The sequence below is a fragment of the Chanodichthys erythropterus genome, chromosome 3 (assembly GCF_024489055.1).
Source record: "Chanodichthys erythropterus isolate Z2021 chromosome 3, ASM2448905v1, whole genome shotgun sequence".
NCBI classification, from domain to species: Eukaryota; Metazoa; Chordata; class Actinopteri; order Cypriniformes; family Xenocyprididae; genus Chanodichthys; species Chanodichthys erythropterus.
Window position 1 is genome coordinate 14,372,129 of NC_090223.1, and position 26,273 is coordinate 14,398,401.

The 26,273-nt window shown below is 38.1% G+C and overlaps 1 protein-coding gene, 1 long non-coding RNA gene and 1 pseudogene across 3 annotated transcripts; all 3 read left to right on the forward strand.

The window, feature by feature from the left end:
- The first annotated feature begins 990 nt into the window (after window positions 1-990).
- LOC137017145 (uncharacterized) lies at window positions 991-3,122 on the forward strand. The gene is made up of 3 exons (XR_010894563.1): window positions 991-1,106; window positions 2,093-2,155; window positions 2,256-3,122. It is a non-coding gene; the product is annotated as an uncharacterized lncRNA (long non-coding RNA).
- Window positions 3,123-4,635: 1,513 nt separating this feature from the next.
- LOC137003570 (GTPase IMAP family member 8-like) lies at window positions 4,636-14,070 on the forward strand (annotated as a pseudogene).
- Window positions 14,071-15,446: 1,376 nt separating this feature from the next.
- Window positions 15,447-26,140, forward strand: LOC137017140 (phosphomannomutase 1). 2 transcript variants are annotated; one of them, XM_067381107.1, is made up of 9 exons: window positions 15,447-15,787; window positions 15,948-15,978; window positions 17,157-17,274; window positions 18,598-18,674; window positions 20,217-20,308; window positions 20,392-20,491; window positions 20,863-20,938; window positions 23,537-23,652; window positions 23,772-26,140. In XM_067381107.1, the coding sequence occupies exons 1-9, from the start codon at window positions 15,756-15,758 to the stop codon at window positions 23,892-23,894; spliced, it is 765 nt and encodes a 254-aa protein (XP_067237208.1). In that variant the 5' UTR covers window positions 15,447-15,755; the 3' UTR covers window positions 23,895-26,140. The 2 variants fall into 2 exon arrangements, with proteins under 2 accessions (XP_067237208.1, XP_067237207.1); XM_067381106.1 differs by lacking the exon at window positions 15,948-15,978.
- The last annotated feature ends 133 nt before the right edge of the window (window positions 26,141-26,273 follow it).

Consider the following 26,273-nt stretch of genomic DNA (forward strand, 5'->3'; position numbering starts at 1 on the left):
ATGGGCAAAACATGCTGGGAAATAGAAATCCCAGACCAATTTTAGACAAACTCAAGTTTGTCTAAATTAAAAGAAATACATTAATAAAACTCATAACAATGAAACAGTTCAGTTTACTTAAAATATATCAGTTCTGTGAACATGAAAGAGAAAGTGCTAAATATACTGTTGATTTGACTGAACTAATGTTTAATTTAAGTTTGTCCTACTCAAACTAAATAATTATTTTGAGTGTTGGGGTTTACAGTCTTCTCTAAATGTTTAATGCTAGCATAACCAAGATTTTTTTTAAACATTCTGATTTTCAGAGAAAGTTAGCAAAACTTTCTTAGCACATTTTTTGTTAGCTGTAACTTCAGTATGCCAAGGAAAAACAGAATTATTTTGATAGCATTGAAAACATATTGATTTTGGATGTAAATCAGAGAACTGCTAAATCAGGATTTACCAAAGTAAAAGACTCTAGTCTGTAGAATAATTTCTGGATGTTCACTGGCCTGAATTCATCAGCTGAAGACACCTGAACAAGGTGATCAGCTGGAATCCATTTAGCCTGTTTGTTTTCACACACAATCATAAAGATGTTCAGTCAGATACAGAAGTAAGCTGGCAGCGTTTCAGAGCCGAGTTCCTGTTTAAAGTCAGGAGGACTCACGTTAAACTTCTCTTCCTCTTCTGAGTTTGTCTAACGGTGATCACACACACACACATACACATCCAGCCTCATATTAACAGCGTGATGAGGTTTAGTTGAGCCTGACGGCCGTTAGTTGTTTCCAGTAACTATCAGCTCCAGGAACTAATTCATGTTCACGCATGCATGATTGTTCCTTTAGGTGTTGATGTTGAATCGGCCCTTATATATATATATATCTTGTGTGTGTGTGTGTGGTTTAACTAACTCCATCTTCTGTCTTAACAATATTGTTAAGACAGAAGATGGAATTAAATCAGTCAGTGATTTGTGGATCTGAGTAACAAGACAAGGACCGTGCGCCGTCACCAGATGGCGCTGTAACCCTGACAGCAGAAAACCACAAATACTTTCACTTTTTTTTTTTTTTTTTTTTTGCGAGCCTGGAACTTTAAAATGGCGGCTCAAAATCGTGAGTATGATCCAACATGTATAAATAAGCACGTAAGCAATGGTGTAAAAGCTTTTAAAACATTTTTTTTCTACCTCATTGTAACTTGTAACTTTAATGCATATATGTTACATGTAGAAAGGTGGGGTTTTTTATTGATAGAAAAAGTTCCTCCTTATTATGTCTCTTGTGTCAAGCGTCCTGTGTTTGCCATGTAAATAGCCTTGATGCTGATATGGCATAAAAATGCAAATAATAATAATAATAATAATAATAATAATAACATGGCTAGTACAAGGTTTAAATTTGGTATTCCAAACTACATGAAAACAGTGGGGCTTATAGGCTACCACTTCCTTTGCATTGTGCTTCCATTGGGAGAGAGATCGGCACAAGGTTTTTTGTTGTTTTGCACATAGTGTAGGCTAAAGACATGTAGTTGGAGCTTGTGTATGCATTTTTTGTTATTTAACCATTAGAAAGAAAAAGAAATGTTATAAAGTGAGGCACATTATAACATGACTTTTTAAGAAAAATCTTTTTATATAAATTTATCAAATCTCATTTAAAAACATAAAAGATAAACTAAAATATTGTGTATGTCAAAGCCATTCATTAATTTTGTCATATAAAATAATGAAATTAAGTTTATGTACACACTAGTGATGTGCAGATCAGCTCAAACATCACCCGAAACCGCTTTAAAAAAAATCACCTGCCCGCCACCCACCTGTACATGATTTTCTCTGATTTTATATATTCGCACTCGACTTGTCACATTATAGTCATTCAAATTCTTGGTATTCAGTGTCATGATATGGTGACACTGCTTTTAAATGAATTTAGATATTTAAAGTAAAAAGGTCTTCTTTGGCAAAGTTGCGTGTCTTTAGAGGCTTTACTCCCTTCAAACTTAAGCTGGAATGTCAAGGAAGGTTCAAAAGGTTGATATTTTTTCAGCACCAATGAAAGCAGTTTTTGAAACTCATCTTGCGATTAATCAACAGCTATATCGGATAAGAAGGAGAAAGGACCAAGACGAAGACGGAGCATGGGTGATCCTCCACACAGTAAGTGCAAAGACAAAGTCCATATAATACCTTCTTATAAAACCTTCTTACCATTATGTCTGTTGTTTGACAAATCACAAATCTTGCTTTTCATCTTCAGAAAGATCTTTCTTCCTCCCATATTGCATAAGAACTGTGACTTGCTTAATAATGTGGAACAACCTCTAAGTAGGGTTTCCATAGACCTGGCAAATTGTTTGTCTGAGATTGATACCAGTTATCTAAAAAGACATGGATAAATAAACAAACAAACATTTTCTTAGAAAAACTAAAATGTGAAAGTTCATTGTGCTGAAATCTTACTGATATGTCACTTGCATAATAACTTGGAACACGGTGTAATATTAACATTGCAATACTTCTGTCACAGCCACATTGATAATTAGCATACAGTTTGGATGGTTATGTTCTGGGCAAGAACGCTCTGCCGTCTGCCCATTCATGCAGCCTAGCATGGATAAAATCAGGGAGCGCAGCTATAACTGCCACAGACACGCCAGGCTCCAACATCACCCAATCACAGCGCAGTCCCTCACCAGAGTACTGATCACACGCACATGCACTCAATCAACACTCCAGTCAGTTACCAGTTAAAGACACTCACACACTTAGTCACTGTCCGGTCTCGTTCGCATCAAGACTTACCTTCATGCTTACCTCAAGGACTCCGTATACCACTTACCTGTCTTCAGCGTGTTTCAAGTCTCCCGTCTTCTTGCGAGTTATCCAGTGTCTTCTCTGCTCTGCTTCGCCAGCCATTCATCAGCCATCCCAGCTCACCATCACTGCAACACAAAGGAAAATATCACTAATCTACTAGTCACCATTCACCTGCATTGTAACCGTTTACTCACCTGCATTCCTATTGTCTCTGCTGGTTGTTCAATAAACACCCATTACCTGTGATCCTTTGTCTCCGACCCTTCTGTATTGTAACAATAACCCAGTGAATCTCAACCTTTTTTTGAGTAATGGACCCCCGTCATATTTAGAACCGTCCTCAAGGACCCCAGAATAATGTTGTCTCATTGGTATCATTAATGTCTTTGTGACGACCAAATGCAGTCAAGTATAATTTACCACTACGTAGTTGACTTGTCCAATATTCAGTGATATTGTCAGTTATATTATGCATATATTATCTTCTTCTTTTATGGGAACATGTCAAATGTCAAAATATACAAATATTCATATTCAGAAATTTTATAAGACCCCCCTGGCATTATGTCAAGGACCATTAGGGCCCCTGGTTGAGAAACACTGCTAACCCCTGCTGCGTTCACACCAAACGCGAATAGAGCGTCAAATTCGCGTCTACCGCGTCTAGTTTGCCGCTTGAACATTTTGAATGCATTCGCGCGTCTAAAGCGAAATAGACGCGCGTAAAAAACAAGAGTTTGAAGCGAAATTGACGCGCGTCCGAGGCGAGTGGGAGGGGCAAGTGCTAGGCGGTTGTCTGTTTGCAAGATGGCTGATGTTGATCGTGCGTTCATCGAGAGAGCTACCACTTTGTATTTGCTCTGGAGAGCAGAACAGCGGCGTAGGAGTCAGCGTCGCGGGAAGGCCGCGGGTCGATAAACGTGTACGTGATTTAAAAGTGAAATGTGTATTTACAACTTACCAGGTAGCCCAATCTCCTCACCGACACTCTTCCAAGCGAGCTCCTTTTTATTCCTGTCTGAAGTATGAACTTGTGTCATAAATCTCTGGGTGACTGCTCACTGATAATATCAGTCGTTCCTCCATTTTGAATGAGTGACTCCGAGCGGGCCTGCCGCCACAGCAGCAAGCAGGCTCCTGATTGGTTAACGCGGCGCGAATTTACGCCAAAGTTCAAATTTTTCAACTCGGGCGTCAGACGCGAATTCGCGTCAAACGCTAAATGCACAAAAAGCACCATTCGCGCGTAACGCGCGTATCGCGCGAAACGCTCAATTCGCGAACTAGACGCGCGAATGAGGCGAATTCGCGTCTTCCGCGCCGCGCTAAACGCCTCATTCGCGCCGCGAGACCTCCAGACGCGCGTAAACGCGTCTTTACATTGACTTAACATTGAAATCATTCGCGCCAGACGCTCTATTCGCGTTTGGTGTGAACACAGCATTAGAGTAAACAGAACAAAACCACCATAAATGGATTAAAAAATATCATTAATGTTCTTAAAGAGAATAATTGAATGTAACAACAACGTAACTTAAGATACTGTAAGTGAGTCTGATTCAAGGAGAAATATCAGAAAGCCAAGTCCCAACTGTGGATGAGAGGTAGAGCTGGGGATGAAGGAGGGGAATTAACTCCTGATCAATGCAATGAAGCAGATGAATAATACTGAATTCATCTTATATATATGGGGATGCAATTATAGGCATGGATCAGCTGATCCAAGCTTGACTGACATAATCTGCCAGAACTAATGGTACACTTGAAATCTTTGATTCTAGTTTCTGAACTAAGAATTTGGTTATTGGGAGAGAACTGGGATGAAAAAAAGCTCATTTGGAAATTTACTCTTGGAAAGAACAGCTTTTGACGAAAGTGAAATTCCTCCATGGCTTCAGCAGTGTCCTGAGAGAGCCAGAGGATGCTTTGAGACTCAACGCATATCTGTGATCATCACACCAAATCTCTTTGACAGACAGGTTCCTGAAGCCCAAAATTCTCAGGCACTGAAATGTTGTGAGGAAATGTCTGCTCCAGGTCCACACGTGCTTCTGCTGATACAGCATCCAGAGCTCACTGAGAAGAGCAGATATATGTTGGAGTTTATGAATAACTTGTCAGAAGATACCATAAAACATACTATAGTTTTGTTGATGAGCCGGATGAAATTCAGCAGTGCTAAGGAGAATGAAGCTATTCAGAGCTTAAACAGAAAAGGATGGATGTATTACGAATTAAAAAACAAAGGCAGGAATTCTATGGTTGAGTTATTTCAGAAAATCAAGACCTTGGAGACAGTGGAAAAGGGAAAGCATCTCACCCTGGAAACTTACAAGTCACTACCAGATATGCCATCAATATCATTTGAACAGCCACATTATGAGACTAAAAAGATGGAAACAGCAGAACAAAGAGGAAAAGGTCAGTTAAGTTCCTTAAATAAGAGTTAAATCCTTAAATATGTGTTATGGCAAGGTATTACGTAAAGCTTCATGTTAATTATACAAATAAAGGCAATATAAACAAAGCTGAAATTCATGATTTTGAACTGTATTTTCTCCTCCAGGACCTAAGACCACACAAAAATGGTTTTCATTTATGAAACCCTCATTGCATCAGAGCGCAACAGATGCAGACAGTAAGTAATCATTGTCATGCTACTGATCCTTGAATCTCAACACAATATCCAACAACAATCGAACAATTGTTTTGTCTTTCTGTTACACAGGATTTATTCAGTTAATACATTAGATGAAAAGTGTTTAATTTTGATTAATATTAAATGATAAACTTTAGTGCTAGAAAATTTTGTGCTACAAATCCTGCAATTTGTAAAAAATTCAAAGTAAGCCCAGTAAACAATAAAACAATATCATAAAACAACACTGTAAAAAACTATCCTGATTTTAACAGTTACAGGCTGTAAAAATGCTATGGTAAAAACGTGTTAATTTGTTAACAGTAAGATTTTTCATGTTGCAAGAAGTAGGAAAGAAATGTGTAATGTTTTTGAACTATAGTAACAGAAGATTTACTTGTTTGTTTCAGTGCAAATCGAATTCTTTCAAAATCTCAATCTGGTGATGTTTGGAAGGAGCAGCGCTGACAAGACTTTTACAGCAAATACAATACTGCCAGGGGTGTTTAAATCTGAAACCATTCATGAATGTGTGAAGAGAGAAGGTGTATGCTACACATCTTCTTCTGGATATAAGGTCACCTTGGTTGAAATGCCGGAGCTATATAATACGTCTCTCTCTCAGAAGGATGTGCTGCGTGAGGCATACTGTGCTCTGTCTCTATGTTCATTTAACATAAACACATTTCTTCTGGTCCTTCCTATCAGTCCTCTCAGTGATGATGATAAAGGAGAAATCGATGTACTCAGTGGCATATTTGACACAGCAGATGGAAAGTTCTGGGATCATCTAATGATCTTGTTCATATGGCAGGGTAACAGGACGGACAAAGTCATCAGTGATTTCATACATGGAAACAGAGATATTCAACAAATTGTTCAGAAATGTGGGAACAAATACTACACACTTAGTAGTGAGCAAAGACTTGACAGTGAGCAGCTCTCAGAACTGCTCGTTATGATTACTAGGAGGAATTCTAGCTACTCATCTGCTGTATATCAGGAAGCACAGATGGAGAAAATGATTCAGCTGGAGGGCAGAATTAAGGAAATGGAGGAAGAAAACAGAGAGTTAAATGATCAAACAAACAGGTAAGACAAATCCTAGTACTTTAATATGTAAATATCTAAATATATATTTTCTATTTAGCTTACCATCAATACTCATGTAATGATGGGTCGACAGAATGGGGATCCATTTGCAGCTTTTATTAAGATAACGACAAAGGGCAGAGGCAAAGACAGAAACAGGGACAGGCAATGGTCGAGGCACACGGCAGGCAAACAGAGTCAAGACACAAACAGAGATCAGGGCAGGCAGCAAGCAATCACAGTCCAGTAAACAGGCAGAGATCAGGGCAGGCGGCAGAGAATCACAGGAGATAAACAGTCCTAATGGCAACAGAATACCAATCCACAGAAAAACGCTCAGAAATGATCTCCGGCGCAAATCAAGACTTCGCAATGTGTGAATGCTTGTGAGTGGCTTAAATAGTGTGAGTGTGATGTGGTGCAGGTGCTTACGCAATCAGTCCCAGGAATGAGGGCCTATGAGAAACATAGTCCGAATGAAAGAAAGTCAATATTCAGGTGACGGCTCCCTCCGGTAGTGCGGAGGAGAAGACGCGGGAGCCACATTCGTGACAGAGTGTACCTGATAAGCCTCCTCGCCTTCGATCATCAGGGGTGGGGGGTTGCGGGCTTCGGCTCCCTCCGACTCTCCCCTCGGACCACCAGAGGGTTTCAGCAGCGACACATGAAAAGTAGTAGAAACATGATAGTTAGCAGGTAAAACTAAACGAAATGACAGATGTAATTTGCTTAACAATTTGGAAAGGCGCTACAAATCTGGGACTGAGCTTTCTGCAAGGAAGTCGTAGGCAAAAGTCCCTTGTTGACAGCCAGACCCATTGTCTCATGGTGTACTCAGGATTAGGGTGATGATGCCGATTGGCCTGTTCCACTTGCCTTTTTACTGAGCGCTGTAGATGGTGATAGGCCAGATCCCAGGTCTCCTCCATTCATTGCATCCACTCTGTTACCGAGGGCAGGTTGGATGGTTCCCCGGACGAGGGAAAGAGTGGTGGTTGAAAGCCCAGAACGCATTGGAAGGGTGTTATACCAGTGGCAGGTTTCTGCAGGGAGTTTTGCGCATATTTAGCCCACAACAGATAACGGCTCCAATCGGATTGGTTTTGTTGACAGCATGTTCATGTTTAGCTGTTTGAAGAAAGTTGCCCATACCTGGGATGTGAACTGTGGACCTCTCTCTGATACGATGTCTTCTGGAAGGCCATAGAAATGAAACACATAGTTGCACAGGATCTCTGCTGTCTCAAAGGCAGTGGGTAGCTTGAGGAGTGGTATAAGTCGACATGCATTGGAAAAGTGGTCAATGACCATGAGAATGGTGATATGGCCACAGGACTCAGGGAGGTCGGTGACAAAGTCAATGGCTATGTGAGACCAGGGGCGTTGAGGAATGGACAGACGCTGTAACAGACCAGCAGGTGCTTGATGAGGAGTCTTTGAGGTTTGACAGGCTGTACAGTTTTTGATGAATTGGGTGGTGTCTGTTAACATGGTGTCCCAACAAAATCGGTTTTGTACCAGATGAAGTGTGTGAGTGATACATGGATGACCAGAGCTGGAGAGACTGGAGAATGGAGAAATAAAAGAAGACGCGGTAGCCACATTCATGACAACTCACTTATCACATCATGTTGTTTCATGGTGCTGTAAGGTTTTTCAGATGTCTGTACGTGCAGTTGTTGCTTTAAGGCAAAATATAGGCTACAGGCTAAAATACTGTTTTTCAATTTTGAGATTTTGGGCTTTTTGATTTTGAACATACATTTGAATAAAGCATGAAAATACAATTATTAAACACATTAGATATGCTTATAAATCAAGAACAAAACATTTATAGCTGTATTTATAAACTACTTAATAATGTATATTAATGTTTTATAAATGATTAATTAACTAACACTTTGTGTTGTTGGTTTATTTTGTAATCTTCAGAGTTTATCTTTTCATTATTTGTATTATTTGTTGAGTGTTACCAATGTTGTGTTTTGTATGTCGAGTATTGATGTCTGTGCATCATTAGGTGATGAAAGAAAAAAAAATCTTGTGTTGCAAGATGATGTCACATCTTTTAAGGATAAATCTCAGCTGCTGCTTCACTATTGTGAAATATCAATCTGCAAAAAATTGTGAATTTGAAATAAGATATTGGTAAATCTTTATGCAGAAATAATGCTATTAATATTATAGTTTGACTGACTTAAAATCATCCAATTAACTTATTTATATTCTAGCTTGTCATTGATTTCACAAGTGTTTTCATTTGTCACACTTTCTGACTTGGCTAGATCAGAAATTTAAATATGAATATACAAGGTCCAAGATCCCAAGCAAATGCAACACTGATCACCACAACGGTGACTTCAAGACATTACAATACTAAACAATATAATTTCTTACAGTGGCATACTTAAAGACAGGTTTATCATGTGAATTCACAGTAACACAAGAGCAGGAAATGTCTGTGATGTCAGCATAATTTTGCTGTTGATTGATGGTCATTTGTAAGAAAATTAATTTCACTGTAAATTTCTGACTACAATAATAATATTTTTCTTCCTCTCTGTTCCTCAGCTGAAAATGAGAGGCAGATAACAAGAGCAAACTGTGTAAGGATTGTACTTGTTGGGAAAACTGGAAGTGGGAAAGTGCTACAGGGAACACTATTCTCAACAAAGAAGTCTTTAAATCATGTTGCAGTATGAAATCAGTGACATCCTCGTGTCAGAAGGAAGAGGGGTTTGTTAATGGAACTCCAGTAGCTGTTGTTGATACTCCAGGTCTGTTTGACAAACATGTCCCAAATGATGTGGTGAAGGAAGAGATTCTGAAGTGCATCGGTCTCCTCTCTCCAGGGCCTCATGTGTTCCTGCTGGTGATTGGAATCGGAAGATTCACAGAGGAAGAAACAAAAACTCTAAATATAATCAAGGAAACCTTTGGAAAAAATGCTGAGATGTTCAGCATTATAATATTCACACATGGTGATATGCTAAAATCTCAGACATTTGAGAGTTACCTGGAAGAGGCTGATTTAGATATGAAGATGTTAATCAGAGATTGTGGAGGAAGATGTCATGTGATTGACAACACAAAGCAAGATGATTCTCAACAAGTCAGTGACTTACTGGAAAAAATCAACAGAATGCTTGCAAAGAATGGAGAAGGATGTTACACCAATGAGATGTTCAAAGAAGCCGAAGCTGCCATAAAACAGGAAACAGAAAGAATATTGAAAGACAAAGAGAAGGAAATGGAGAGAGAGAGAAAATGTTTGCATGAAAAATACATGCAGGAGATTGCTAAAATGGAGAGAAAAATGAATGATGAGAGAGAACAAATGGAGACAGTTAGGAAGAAACGAGAGGAAGTACTCAGACTGAAGGAAGAGTTTTTGCAAAATGAACTTAAGAGAAGAGATGAACAAGAACAGAAGGAGAAGAAAGAAAGACAAGAAGCCAAAGAGCAAAGAAGAATCGAAGAGGAGAGGAAACAGAAGATATGGGAAAAGGAACAGCAAGAAATAGAGGCAAAACGGATAAAATTAGAGAATGATCAAAAAAAGAGAGACCAGGAATATAGAGAGAAGTATGAGAAAGAGAGGAGCGAAATGGAGGAACTTCACAAAAACAGACTGAAGAGAGAACATGAGGAGAAATACCAGAAAAAACTTAAAGAAGAGAGGAGTGAATGGGAGCTGAAAGAAAAGAAAATGATAGGAGATTTTGAACAGGAAAAAAGAAAAAGAGAAGAAAAAGAAAATGAGAGGATCAAGAAGGAACATGAAGAAAGAGAGAAAATAGAGAGAGAGTATGAGAACAGTAAACTAGAGATGAAAAAAACAAAAAGAAAAATGGGAAACAACATGGAAGGAGGAGTGGGAGAAACGAGTGAGAGAGGAGGAGAAGAGGAGGGAAGAAGAGAAAGAGAAACTGAAAAAGCTTGAAGAGGCATTTGAACGAGAGCGAAAAGAGGAGGAGGAGAGGAGAAAAAGAGAAGATAAAGACAGACGAGAACAGGAGGAGAAAGAACGAAAAGAGATGGAGAAAGAGTATAAACAGAAATTAAAAGAAATGAAGAGGAAGTATGAAGATGAGGCAAGAAAACAAGCAGAAGAATTCAATGAATTCAGAGAGAAATATAAGAAAGACTTTCATGCTCTCATGTTAAAGCATGAGTTAGAGGTGCTGAAGCTGAAGTTAAAGCATGAAAAAGAGTGTCATGAGAATCAAAAAGAGTACAGTGTGCTGAGTGAACTCTCAAAGCAAAAAGACAAAAATCTGAATGAAAAAATGAAGGAAATGGAAGAGAAACACCAAAGAGAGATGGATGAGCTGAAGAAGAATTATGAGGATAAATGTGTTTTACTGTAAGATAGGGAGTCTAAGCGAATGCACCATAGTTGCCAAGTCCGCTTATAGTACGCGACTTTGGGCTTCTTTTTTTGGCAAGCCACGTTAAAAAATCATGGGTCGCAGGTTGCGTTTTTTTGGCCTTATTTTAAAAAAATATGGTTGCTTGTTAGGAAAATATGATAAGCAACTTTGTGCAGGGAGGAAAGGCACACAAAAAAATTGTATAATGTATTTTACACGTTATAAAAAAATAGTAATTTAATGCCGAGTGGTTTCAGTTTAATATGTTACATGCTCATTTATTGATAATAAATAATATTGATGATAATAATTAATATAATAATATTGGGCTTGTTTTTGAAGCTGCTTTGAAGCTGCTTTGTCTCGCGAGAGTTGGCAACTGTAGAGGTGCAAGTTGGGGGAAAAAATATCATTGAAGAAGAACAACTGAACACTCACTTAAACATCGGCTTTTTATTTACCAATGTTCGGCTACTAAGGTATAATTGTACACAGGTGAGAGTGGTGACATCCAAATCATCCAGTAATTAATAATCACTATGTTATCTACATAGCAGAGCTGATTGGTTGCTGCTGTATTAGGAGCTGTATTGGGAGCTTGCTGCTCAACATTCAAATACTTGACATTGTTTGTTGTTAACAGTCTGCAGAAAACATCTGAAATCAACAAGGATTTGCCGTTCACATGTAAAGTCTTTCTTTCTTTAAAGTCCCCCTGTAGTCAATTATTTTTTCCCTTAAAACTCATCTTTGATCAACAAAATTACATATTTAAAAAAAAAAAAAAAAAAAGTGAAAAAAAATTCTCCATGCCTTAAAGTAGCTTGAATGTAACATAAACCTCATTTAATATACACAGATCAATGAATATGCAAATTAGCCCCACCTCCACTCGCTTATGCCAGCTCGGAGAGTATTAGCCTACTGTTGCTGCAGTGACAAGCAATTTGTTGTTTGTGTTGTTGTGGATACATGAAATAAATGCACATCCTTGAATTAGCGCGAACTTCCATCGTATTTACTTGAATTTAGGTAGGCTAAATTTATAATGGACTGAAAATCTCTCTCAGAACTTGATGTGCGAGGACACACTGACTGAATATGCACACGAATCACGGTCACACGCACACACTCAGAGCAATATTGTTTTAGTTATGTTTTATAGTATTAAAGTATTTTAAAGGACAAAATCATGAACTTTATTGGCTTTACTTCAAGTCAACTGTCACTTACTTTGGCGCGAGCTCATATGCGCTGGCACACTTGGCACAGCCCTTGCGACGGTTCTGTCATTAATTAATATTAATTAATATGATTAGCCTTTTGTTTGACTACGTTATCAAACAGCTAATAATGTTGCTAATGTTACACACACGTTCCTGTTCTTCAGGGCCGTCGCCAGAACACATAGAATGGGGGGGCATTCGGTTTCCATAGGGGGGCACACATTTTTATAATCTGAGAAACAGACGTTCGCCAAAATGATAATGTCCCGTATTTATTATTAATTAAATAGACTTCTATAATGAAATAAAGTTCTATATTACCACAAAAACACAAGATAATCGATCCTAATTAGATTAAACACCAAACGAAACCCCTTTGCATTATGGCAATACTTTGCAAACACGAGGCACAAAAGCTTTTCAATTCCTCGAACAACACAATAATAAAAACGATACCAAAATAGCAATAAATAGGCTAGCCTACATCTGTAGCATATTTAAGTGTAACAAAGACTTTTGAGTGCACTCACCATTAGAATAGTTGAAGGCGGCAGGTCTCCGAGTGATAGTCATTAATAAATACGGCCTAAATATGTTTCAAGTTCCGTTTTATGTAATAATGCGTTATATATGATTTTTTTTTTTTTTTTGATAATAGGCGGAGGGTGAACCAACTCCAGGGTAAGGAGATGCGATTCATTTAAAAACATTTAAATAGGTTTCCTCGAAATAGCTTTAACTTACTGGTCACAGCACAACCTACATATCCCAACATAAACACTGCTGATAAATTATTATTTGTTCATAAAGTGTTTACGTTCACAAACCACTGTTCATTTTAACAGATTACGCACGCAGGATTTGGCAGAGAGTGCGCAAAAGGCGCTCCCTATAATTACTAAAAAATCTCGCTCATTTTATTGCGATCTCAAGAAGTTCTGTAACAATAAATTAAACTGACTGCATAATTACATAACAATTTACATAATTGTTTGTTAACCAAAATCTGTTGATTTCTGGAACGCAATGACCAGTCAGAGGTGTTTAAGTTAGCACTGAACACAATCTCGTTTTGAGCGGTGAGTGGATTTTGAGATGTAGACGCTGGCAAATATTCCCTCATTATAATTCGTTCCAGAAAACAACAGATTTTTTCGTGATTAGCTACAGTGCTCAATGCTGCAAGAACACGTTGTAAAGCATTGTCGTTCGTCAGAGCGCAAACACAGATACGCGCTGGATCGTTTGCCAAATATGTTTCGCCAATATGCTAATATTAACTGATCCTAGACCAGAGTTATGTGCAGTTTTTCCCTCTAAAAGCAATCAGAAGCAGCAGCAGGTAGGCAGTGGTTTGAGTGAGAAAGTAGTCTCAAATCCACACACTTACACGCCTAATTTCTATTTCATATTTCTGAAGATAATGTGTTATTTAAAGTTACCGTTGTAGAGATAGTTTTCCTATGAGCTAAATGCTGCTGAAGACATTTCGATATGGAATATGTAAATGGTTAGATCCACAGATAAGGTTTTTGCTCTCAATCGGAAGTTTGCTGGATGTATATACGATTAGGGGGGCACGTTGTGTCATCTGGGGGGGCACTGCCCCCTAATGCCCCCCCTTGGCGACGGGCCTGCTGTTCTTCATCTCAGTCAGACAGCTGCCTTCTTTACGCTTACGCGCTGCTCACGCTCTGCTTACGCTTGCAGTGTGAAACAGGCGTAACAATCAGTATCCTTACAAATGCTTTGAACAACTCAGAACGTCAGTGGAGAAAGACATATAGTTCATCATAACATCGTAATAAACTCGCTATATTGATAAATCTACACAATTTTTCATATCAACAGATAATAAAAATGACTAGATCTCTAAGATTATATATTTTCTTCTGAAGTTAACATTATGTTTTATATTATACATAATTTCCAGTATAGCAGTCTTTTTAAGGTCAAGTTTATAACGTAGGCTACTGACTCTTTCTATAGCCTAATGATTATCTGAATATTTTCACTTTGTCATGGTAATGATGCTGCTTCAGATATAACTATCTTAATGTCATTTAAATAAACATTTCATTTCCTTTAAATAATTTGTGTGCATATGTTTTGTCCTGTCTCTCTGGTTTTCGTCCATTGTTAAGCTTAAATACACGTTAGCTAACAATATGTAGCTAACACTGTGCTCAGATTATAATATTGTACAGATTATTGTCCTGTAGCCTGACAACAGTAAAGCTAGTACTGGTCACCTACACCTAGGTGTCATCTAGTTCCCAACCACATACCCCCATTTAATCTTTCCTTTTCATATTCGTTCAGAATTTTGCCCGAGAAATCAGGAACACGTGGAAACATAGAGAGAGAGCCAAAGAGCCAAAGTGAAAATCAAATATTCTTCTAAGACATAATGAATTAGAGAGCGTTCGCGTTTCTGTCAGTATTTGAAGATCAAGACCGTGTGTCTGTCACCAGATGGCGCTGTAACACTGACAGCAGAAAACGCCTCACATTTCACATTCACCCACAACAGCCCGAGTTCTGGTGCTTTCATTCAGTGAGTTTCATTATATTATTGTAGTGGAAAATAACAGGGCACCTCAGCAACCTCAAAACTGAAAATGCTTAGAAATGTGTGTAGTGTGTAAACAGTGAAACAAAACCAAAACTCACTTCCATGTCTGTTCTGAGCAGGATTGTTACTGCATCACTTCTCACACGTCCTTTATGATGACTAGCTTTTGCTGTCATATATTCCTCATTTTTTGAAGTTTATGTTCTGTATTTTAATTGTGTAATATATGCATGTGCACGTTGACAGTTTCACTCTGCCCCCTAGAGGAGAAACTTAAGAACGTCTCCAGTAATTCTTTTGCATTTCTAACACAGGCCAGCAATGTATTGTATATGTCAGTGTCATTTGCAATGCACGAGTTTAATGCGTTTCATTACCGTTCTATCATTACAGTTCACGTTTTAAGAGTAAAATTAACTGAATACGATTTTATGTTTTATATTCTTAATTATTTACTTGATTTTCTGCAACTGCTGTTGTTGTTGTTATGATCAGGTGTAACTGTGTGATAAGTACTAGGTGAAAGGTCGAACTATCTCCGGGTTTGACTGTTTGACGCGCTTCTGCTTGTTACGTGCTTACGTGACGCATCCGAGTTCCATATACTCGCGGTAACGCCCCCCTTCACGCATGTGACCACATTCCGCGCGTTTGATTGGCTGAGGCGGACCCCCTCCCCAGGGAGGATAGTGCTGCAGAAGGAACCACATGTGCAGATTCATTCACACTCAGCAGTGATCATGTAGCCTGCAGTATATACTTTAATCAAAGTAAATGATACTCGTCAGTACTGACTTCTTTATCTTTCGGTTTCAAGAAAGAAGAGAGACTGTGTCTCGTTATATTTTTATGCATTAACTCATCTTGAGTCATTTAGAGTCTTATCTGTAGCCTATACATTTAATTGTCTTGTTTTATTTTCTTTTATTGTTATTATTATTATTATTTTTTTAAATATCTACTTCAATTGCTGGACAATAAGAAATGGATATAAAGTCTCGTGTAGCCGGAGGTCGAAGGGTTTTGTGCTTGTTTGATGTGGACGGAACGCTCACACCCCCTAGAGAGGTATGTGTTTATATTAGGATACTCTTTTTTTATCCATGTGATAGTTGCGAGATATCATTAAACGTTATACATGATAATTAAAGGGTTATAAAAGATGTGTCTTCTCAGCTCTAATGAGAGTAAAAATATCAGTTATGTAACATAATGTTTCTATTTCCAGCACGGATCTGTGTGTAGGTGAAGCTTGTCTCGTGAGTGCGTGTGTGTATGTGTTGATGAATGAGTGTGTGTTTATGTGTGTTTGTATGGTACACTCGTTCTGCACGTAGCCTATAGGCTATAAATCACCTAATAGTGGTCGTGCAACGTTAAGGGAATGGTTAAAAAATCTACAAAATATTATTTTTAGAACGTAATTGGTTTGTAAACATTCAACAAAAGACCATACTAAAGTACACATTCTGTGTTTTTTGGGACAGTTTGTTGGAACGTTTTGTTCCGTCGGATGAGAAGTCCAATGAATAGTGAAATCTGTGGCTTAACATGCCGTTCTCCTCATGTAGTGTTTATTTTCATTGAGATGAATTTAGTAACCTACGGTATCGATGTCCTGTCCTCTTCAGTTACCCAGAAAGCAATTCCTCGAACAAACGTTGTAATGAAAAATAAAACTGTCACACATAAAATGACAATGTTACAACGTTAAAGTCACGTTCACACTAAGACCAATAACGATAACTAGCGTAAAGTTTTTAAAAAACCAAGCGAACGTCGTTGGAATCGTTTGTAGAACGAGTTAGAATGTTGAACAGCCCGTCAAAATCCTTCCTACTTTAAAGCGCGCGCTAAAATTACGTCCACAGAACGTAAATTGCCGCGCGCGCGATTAAAATACAGAATTTTCAGTTGGCTTGGACGCTGATATATTTATCAACTCGTTATTGTTGTGTGAACGAGTCTGTAGCATGAGTGATGAACTGCCACACCTTCTCTTCAACTCTCATTAAACGCCTGAGCTTTTCTATTAATATTCATTCCTCCTAGTGCACGCTGTTATTAGTCACAGATTACTACAACATCTGAATGTATTGTTATTGTAGTCTGCAGCGCTGACAGAGGAACACAGATCTCTGTTACGCAACCTGCCATTAAACAACAGTACTGGAGTGAATTACCATAATAACCACTGCCATTTACGTGACTAACGTGCACTTTAAACGTCTGCTGAAAACATCAACATACAGAGCTGCTGCAGACATGATGCTTCACGAGACTAATGGTGCTCCTCCCAATGTACTGAGGCCATTTGTCTGTTGAGGCAAATATTCTGAAACAGCTGGATGTCACTGTTTAATGGACTCATAAATCATGGCACTGAGGCCACAGGTCTCAACAGAAACCTGATGTAATACTATGTGTGTGTCTGCAGAAGATTGACCCCGAGCTGGACGAATTTTTCCAGGCCTTGAAACAGAAGGTGAAGATTGGCGTGGTGGGGGGTTCGGATTATTCCAAAATTGCCGAACAGCTCGGAGATGGAGATGAAGGTTAGAGAATGTTATTTATGACACATTTCATTATGATCATTGTGAGTCTTTAGGATCGTTATCCTCACTTGTTTAAAGGGCTTTGGACATTGCATCACCTGAGGAATGCAGAGGAACCGGTTTGACTGGATAACTGAATCAACACAGACAAACACAACAGCTGATATCCCATAATTCCTTCAGTCTGGAAGAGCTTGAATTTTGAGATTTTATGTTGTGTATATTCACCCATACAAGTTTACCCAATTGATAAAATTAAAGGATTAGTTCACTTCCTGATAATTTATTAAACCCCATGTCATCCAAATGTTCACATCTTTCTTTCATCAGTCAAAATGAAATAATGGTTTTTGAAGAAAACATTTCAGGATTTTTCTCCATATAGTGGACTTCACTGGGGTTCAGTGGTTTGAATGTCCAAATGTTTCAGTGCAGCTTCAAAGGGCTCTACATGATCCCAGACGAGGAATACTTTTTGTTTTTGTAAAAAAAAAAAAAAAAAAAAAAAAATTATATACTTTTTAAAAATAAATGCTCATCTAACTCTGCGATGTGCCATGCATTACGTAATCATGTTGGAAAGGTCACACGTGACGTAGGTGGAAGTAAATGGTGTTGAGTATGGCACTGGTAATGCCAAGGTCATGGGTTTGATTCCCAAGGAAATGCAAGAACTATTCAAACATATACTTTAAATGCAAAGTAATTCGCTATGGATATAATCATCCGCCCAATGCATATATGTAAAATGTAAATATTAATTTCATTGCAGTCAAAGTTGTGATATTAAAGAGATCTCATTAGTGATTTTCTCTCACCTGTGGGTGTTCATTTCAGACCTGACTTTCTGTCTAAGTTTTATAGAGATAATTGTTTGTATAGATCAGTTTCTAATGTCAGCTCCAGTGTTTGATCATTGTCGTGAAGTGGCATTACATAATTGTGCAGGTCTGATTAGATTAACACTGAGATCAGATTGTGATTGAATTACAATACTGAGTTCAACACACTTCTGAACCGAATCCATCTGCATTCACACACAATCTAGAGAAGAATCTGGATCAGATATTATGACACTGACAGATGTGATGTTGGCACGAAGCATAAAGTCATTTAGTTGATGATTAAACAGGACTGTGTGTTCTTGAATGAATCTGAACAAGCACTGAATCTCTGAGAAGGGAAACAAGCCTTTTGTTTATGTCGATGTGAGTGTGCGTGTTGTGTAATACAGGTAAAGGTCATCAGGATGATGATAAGATGTGTTGAATCAGAGTGCTTTGATTGCGTCTCATTCTGTTGTTTTGCTCATTCTCGCTGCAGTCATTCACAAGTTTGATTACGTCTTCGCCGAAAATGGAACAGTGCAATACAAAGATGGCAAACTCATCTCCAAACAGGTGTGTCTTAAAATATTAAAGTGTCCTAAATGGTTTTAAATACCATAGAAGGTCTTGCATGTCATTCATGGAGGACTTAAATGTTGATGGAAAAACAGAAGCAGCTTCACACTGTCCAGTTAAAAGGTTAGTTCACCCAAAAATGAAAATTGTCCCATGATTTACTCACCCTCAAGCTATCCTAGGTGTATATGACTATCTTCTTTCAGATGAACAAAATTGGATATCCTTGCTCCTCCAAGCTTTATAATGGTAGTGAATGGGGGGTGAGATTTAGAATTTATGTTAAACACCACAAAAGTAGAAGATTTTAAGTAATGCTCAGGACACACCAAGCCGACAGTCAGATGTCAGGCAATGTCGGACCGTTTTTGACTGTTGATCGGCTTAGTTTTTTTGGTGTGTTCCACATTGTTGGCTCTAGTCGGACATCGTCTGGGTTTTTTTTGGTCGCTTGTGCTTGTTGACAGTCACCTTTAGTCCTTTTGGTGTGTTCAAGCACAGCTTTTTGGCCGAGACGCAGCCGACTAGAGGTGACAACACAGCCAGCTTTTGTCGACACTAGTTCTTTGATGCTGGCTTAAGACAGGGATTGTTAAAGGATTAGTTCACTTTCAAATAAATTTTTCCTGATAATTTACTCACCCCCATGTCATCCAAGATGTTCATGTCTTTCTTTCTTCAGTCAAAAAGAAATTAAGGTTTTTGATGAAAATATTCCAGTATTATTTTCCTTATAGTGGACTTCACTGGACTCCAAACAGTTGAAGGTCAAAATTACAGTTTCAGTGCAGCTTCAAAGGGCTTTAAACGATACCAGACGAGGAATAAGGGTCTTATCTAGAGAAACGATCGGTCATTTTCGAGAAAAATACAACTGTATATGCTTTATATAAACAAATGATTGCCTTCTAAGTGCTTCCGTCTGTATTCTCCAAAAAGTTTACGCTGAATGTCCTACGCCTTCCCTATTCAACTTACGGAATGAACGCAGCACCAGTTCCGTTTTTTCCATAAGTAGAATAGGGAAAGCGTAGGACATACAGCATCAGCTTTTTGAAAAATACAGAAAGCGGAAGCACGTGCAAGGCGATAATTTGTGTTTATAAAGCATATACATTTACATTTTTTTTTTTTTTGAAAATGACTGATGGTTTCTCTAGATAAGACCCTTATTCCTCGTCTGGTATCGTTTAAAACTCTTTGAAGCTGCACTGAAACTGTAATTTTGACCTTCAACCGTTTGGAGGCCATTGAAGTCCACTATGAGGAGAATAATCCTGGAATGTTTTCATCAAAAACCTTCATTTCTTTTTGATTGAAGAAAGAAGGACATGAACATCTTGGATGACATGGGGGTGAGTAAATTACCCGGAAAATTTTATTTGAAAGTGAACTAATACTTTAAAGTCTAACTATTTGACTATATTTGACTTTTCAATCTCTGGATTGTTACAACATTGGTATCTTTTTGGTACATTAATTCTTTTTAGAACTTTAAAGCTTTAAATTCTTCTTTTAAGTTCAGTCTCTGTTTCTCAGGCCATTCAGAATCATCTGGGTGAGGAGTTACTGCAGGACCTCATCAACTTCTGCCTCAGCTATATGGGGCTCCTCAAACTGCCCAAGAAACGGTAACACAAACACAGAAACACACTCCAGAGATGATGATCTGTAATGTCATTACAGCACAGTAAACCAAATCTCTCTCTCTCAGAGGGACGTTCATTGAGTTTCGTAACGGCATGATCAACATCTCACCCATCGGACGCAGCTGCACGCTAGAAGAGCGAATCGAGTTCTCTGAAATCGACAAGGTATTCTCAGTTAATTCTCTAGAATTTGCCAAAAGTTGTTGATCTGTTCACCCCAGACCCTATTATTTTAAATCACCAAACAGTTTGTTCATGTAAAGAGCAACAAAACAGAAAGTAAAACAATTTGCCAGTGAATGGTCTACTACATGAATATAGAGTAAACCTGGAATAGTGACTGCAGTTACTTGACTTAAAGGGATAGTTCACCCCAAAATAAAAATGATCCCATGATTCACTCACCCTCAAGTGAATGAATAAAAAAGTTAATGTGTTTAAAGAAATTCACTGTTTTTAAGGGGTTATTCTTGTTGTCAATAAACCTAAAAGCTCTTTGGCTGTATTAAAACAACCCAAACTCTTCTGTCCCGCAGAGAGAGAAGATACGTGAGAAGTTTGTGGCGGCTCTGCAGCAAGAGTTTGCAGGAAAAGGCCTGCGGTTTACCAGAGGTGAGCAGGAAATGACATCACAAAGCTTTCTGATGATCCAAAACAAATGATCCGTGCTGAAGCAGCGCTGTATGTACCTGCACAGGGGATGAAACACATACACTCGCACGATATCTATGTTAAAGGTGATAAGCGGGCACTAACGGATGCACTCGTGTGTGTTTACAGACCTGTGAACCGTGAGAGAGAATGAGTGTTTACTCAACAACCTGTTTGCGTTTGTGGCGTATGCACACACACACACACACACACACACACGGACACGCGTTAGCTTTGACGTCTAGAGTCAATCTTCAGCACTTTTGCCTCTCAAGTTCAGCTCAGTTTCGCACACAATGGCTTTGTTATTTCTTTTTCTGTTTGACGGACAGTCTGAGGGGGAAGGGGAGGAGCCAGGGGGTGTGAGGTGATCAAGTTCTCTGATTGGCTGTTGCTCTAGCAACTGTTGAGTCAGTGGTGGAATGTTGCTGCAGTCCAGTGACGGGACAATAATGTGTGTGTGAAGATAATTAATTTTTAACAGCTGATTTCTGTCCTCCAGAGTTTCTCAATCACTCGGTGGACAAACAGTCACGCAGTTCACGTCTCTGAAGAGACACACACACACACACATATGGGTCATTACTGTGAGAATGAGCCTCAGGGCTCTTAAACTCGCTGTAACAAGATGCAGTTTCACTGCTGAGCGCGTCACTGCGGCTTTAAAGGAGCTGGAAGAGGTTTTTATTGGAGGAACAGACATAAAATGTGTGTCTCTGTGACAGATTAACCTATAAAGCCTGCTGTGTTATATTTGATTTGCTTTTTTCATTCGACATGATCAAAACTTGGCTTAAAAACCTGTTGCACTACTTCATGCTTCTGTCGTCTGATTGTTTAGACTATTTTTAGCAAGTAAAGACAATAAGTTTAATTGTACAAACATCCACCTTCAGCTCGTGGTTTATGTGTCTTTCTGCTGTGAAATCTGCACTGATTTATATAAAGTAAACATAAGAATAGCTTTGATATTGTTAGTAATATTTCAAAATGAACACTTACTGAAATGAAGCAACTTCAGTTTACTTGATTATTATCCGTACATCATTTATTTAAAGTCACGAGTCTCAAATATGATCATGTATGAGGAAGTATAAATATGAGGAAGAAGCTTTGATCATAAAACTATGCATTTAAATATCATCTTATTAAGACATATTATTGATAGATATGATATTATATGCCTTTTATGTCAGTAGTTTGTTATACTTTTATAAAGATCTCATTGATTTACATTACATGCTTACTTTTTGTCCATATAAACATCAGAATATTTACAAAACTCTGTATTTTTGCTCAGTTTGGGCCTCTGAATAAATTTAAGTAGTTTTTTCCACCATTTTCTCACTATATCAGACTAAATGAGCAATAAAAGCCTGATGTATTAAATAATGTGATCCTCAACAATTTATTTTATTTATTTATTATTATTATTATTATTATTATTAGATTTTGTCTAAATGTTCAAAAACTGATCCATTTTTCATGTCAGGCTTTACACAGTGAGCCTAAAAAATTAGCCTATTTTCAAAAAAAGTGGAGTGTTCCTTTAAATAACTTTAATAACTGCACATCTCCCTGGTGAATTTTGTTCTTATTTTTTGCCATATAAATATCAGTATCTTTACCAAACTGCATATTTTTGCTCAGTTTGGCCTGCTGAATAAAACTGATGTGTTTTCCCCACTGTATGATAAAAGACTGATGCATCAAATATGATACTTCCATTTAAAGGCACACTATGTACATTTTCACCACTAGAGGTCGCTTATTCAAAACAAAGGCGTAGCTTGATGACGCCTTGATTTCGCAGAATCATGGGATGTGTTGTCTTCTCCTCACAGCCAGTGGAAAAGAATCGGGATGGGACACGGGTAGAATCATATTCATGGATGAGATTATTAACGGTACTGTAGTATGAAGCAGAGCAGGACCGAGTGCTGCGAGAGCAGAAACGAGGCCGCTAGAGCGTTTGCTAATGGGAGACAATTTTTTTCATATGTCAGGCTATAGAGGGTTAATATTTTCTAAACAATAAAACTAAATCAAAGAAGAGTTCTGAATTTATTTAGCCAATCAAAAGCACTCAATAGCTGTTATTCATTTACACCAGGGATGGACAACTCCGGTCCTGGAGGGCCAGTATCCAGCAGAGTTTAGCTCCAACCCTAATCAAACACACCTGAACCAGCTAATCAAGGTCTTTAGGATTAGTAGAAAGTTATAGGCAAGTGAGTTTTTATCAGGGATGGAGATAAACTCTGCAGGACACTGGAGTTGTCCATCCCTGATTTACACATTCAGGTTTGCTGGCATCAGATTGGCTGGCATGTGTTAGGAGGGGTGGGGTTTGATATGATTGATGGGATGAAGACATTTGTAAAAGGCTGAAATCTTTCACTAAACCTTTAAATTTCTTGAACATTATTTCCAAATTTTTAGCTTCTGGCATCCTAAAACTTCTGATGGTCAAAGGTTACATCAGTGTTTAATTATTCTGAATTTCCACTTAATTGTGTGATCTCAGTCAGGAGTAAGTGTTTCTCTGTCTGCTTTCAGGGGGTTTGATCAGTTTTGACGTGTTCCCGGAGGGCTGGGACAAACGCCTCTGTCTGGACGTCCTGGAGCAAGAAGGATTGGACGCCATCTACTTTTTTGGCAATGAAACCTCATTGGTACGTAAACAAGGTTTTGCTTAACAAGAAAAAAAAAAAGAGAGGGAACATTGCATGTAAGTGAATGACTGTGTATCTGTACTGCTTTCATTTATTTTTAACATTTGTTTCCTGATCAGGGAGGAAACGACTACGAGATCTTCGAGGACCCTCGTACCATCGGCTTCACCGTCTGCTCTCCTGAAGACACGGTGCGGCTCTGCAGAGAGATGTTCTTCAGCGCTCCACCCAATGAGGCGTGACGGCAGCCGCACACGTACACCAGACTGCCTGAGTGCGGCTCTCCTGAGTGCGCCCTCTGCTGGTCACTGTGGGCACTACAGGCCGTCAGATTCAGACAAAACCAAACCAAACCCACTGCTGGCCATCAGACTAAAGGGACTGTATGTAAATATCACTGATGGACCCTTCTCGGTGCGTGTTTATAGTTTTGTAATGTTCAAACATTAATTTTAAGTCTAAAGTTTTCCAACTTTTCATAATTAAAAGTGTTTTACGGTGGACACGTTCACACTGCAAAGTTTCCGGAGTGACAGATGCATTAAAATACAGTGAATCCTCTGGATGATGGACAGAACGTAGGAGTCACTCCAGAAATAAAGATGATTGACATGCAACATCTCACAGCTGTAAACCACATGGACGGCAAAACCCCTCTGGAAGACCTGTTTTTAACCAATTAGCGATCAGTATTAATAAACCTTATTTATTAGTAAACCTTCTTCGGTAGAGGCGCACATTCTGTTTTTAACTTGCTCCGTCACATAATAGTCCTTTCTATTTAAATGGATTGAAGCTAATAGAGAAAAAGGATTATTAAGTTGGCCTGAGAAAGCCAACTTACAGAAATGCTATAACTTATAGATATTATTATTCTTCTGACACTAACTCCTCCTAGAGTTTTAACTCTACAACCACGCGCTATATCTTTTCTAAGTGATCCAACTTAAGGTTTTCCTAAAAATCCCATAGACTTACTTCTTCTGATAGACTGTATATTGCCTTCAAAACCATCCAACTTTAAGCTTTAAAACTTTCTGGTCAGGCTTTCTCAAGCCAACTTCAAAGTTTTGTCTTGACAAACTTTTTTTATCTAGTTGTATTTTATCTAGTTGTATACAATTTATTGTGAAGTAATGCATTTAAACTTTTTTTTTTTTTTGATAATATGCACACTTTCACTCCTAAGATGTTCAAATCTACTCTTTCTTGTCTCATCACATTAACAAATAAGCAGTACAAAAATAATATAAACACTGGAAAAAAATATATTTTTCGAAGTTGTATATAAAAAGATTATTGGACTGTTTTACAAGAAAATACTCTACTTCAAAATGTCATGTTTAATTCTATGCATTACTTGCGTTTTCTTTGTAATTATTTGTGAAATTTACTAGCAAGAATGAAATTTGTTTCTTTAACCGTTTTTTTTTTTTTTTTTTTTTTTTTTGTGAATGATATAATTTTATTTCAAAACCGCAAAATTTGACAAAAAGTAGTAGAAGTCGAGTAATTTGTGCCCCTGAATATTACTGTCGATCATTTAACATTTCTGTCGAACAACAGTTGTCACATAAATGTTTATCTTACCTTAAGATGCGATCACATTCTTCAACCGTTAAAACTGAAGCGTCGCGTTTGAATTCCCGCTCGTGAAAATAGTAAACCCCGCTTCCTGATTTGATTGGCCATCTCAAACCTTGATGAGCGTTGTAGACCGACAGACTGAAATTTAAACTTTTAAAACTTTCGTCATCCTAACGGCAAACAGAGCAGTGTGTAAGGAACTTCAGCAGAGCAGCACCAATAATGTCAGAAATGAAAAGACAATTTTGGCAATATCTGATTATTAATCAGATGACAGAGGTGTTTACGACCTTGAGGACACATCGGTTTCTCGGATGAGCCGTCGTGTTTAAAGTGTTTCAGCTCGGTTCTGTGTCAGATAATGTTTTGAATTATTCAGGAGATCATTCTGTTGGCACTGCTGTAAATGACGGACATCTTGTGTAATGTCAATCAAACATTTATGAATTCTTAAAGTAATTTCAGTGTGAACGTGACCGCTGTATTCGAAATGAAAAGAGTGATAAGTTCCGTGTTAATCTCAAGTTTTGTGATGGTATTGTGATCTTATATGCGGTCACACTTGATTTCAGACTGAGTTTATCCGTGTGTCCAAGTGTTTATGATTGAATGCATTTCGATTATTCCCTCTTTGATCTCAGACTGGACTCTTGAGATACAACATCCCGCATATTTATGTATGACAGAGACAAAGATTAATGTTTGTATAGTGAAGAAACATGAAATTGACACATTGATAATGAAAAAGCGGTGAGTTGATTTATAGTGATCAAATTTTGTTGTCGAAATCCAGTTATTGTGATTGGGAGTTTTGCTTTAGAGTTTTTATTTTCTTTTGGTAATGCAAAGAGTGTATACGGAAGAGGATTAGGGCCAAGCAATAATAATAAAAAAAATAAAACCTAATCTCGAGATTAGGGTTAAATTTCGAGAAAAAAGTCGAGATAAAATGTTGAGAATAAACTTCTTAAATTTCGAGAAAAAGTTAGAGATAGAATGTTGAGAATAAACTCATTAAATTACGAGAAAAAAAG

What these genes read in the sequence shown, in the direction of transcription:
- LOC137017140 (XM_067381106.1), top strand. Translation starts at nt 15,704, where the DNA reads ATGGATATAAAGTCTCGTGTAGCCGGAGGTCGAAGGGTTTTGTGCTTG. An exon ending in CGCTCACACCCCCTAGAGAG is followed by an intron (nt 15,788 to 17,156) that starts GTATGTGTTTAT and finishes GTGTGTCTGCAG; the next exon opens with AAGATTGACCCCGAGCTGGA. An exon ending in AGGCCTGCGGTTTACCAGAG is followed by an intron (nt 20,939 to 23,536) that starts GTGAGCAGGAAA and finishes GTCTGCTTTCAG; the next exon opens with GGGGTTTGATCAGTTTTGAC.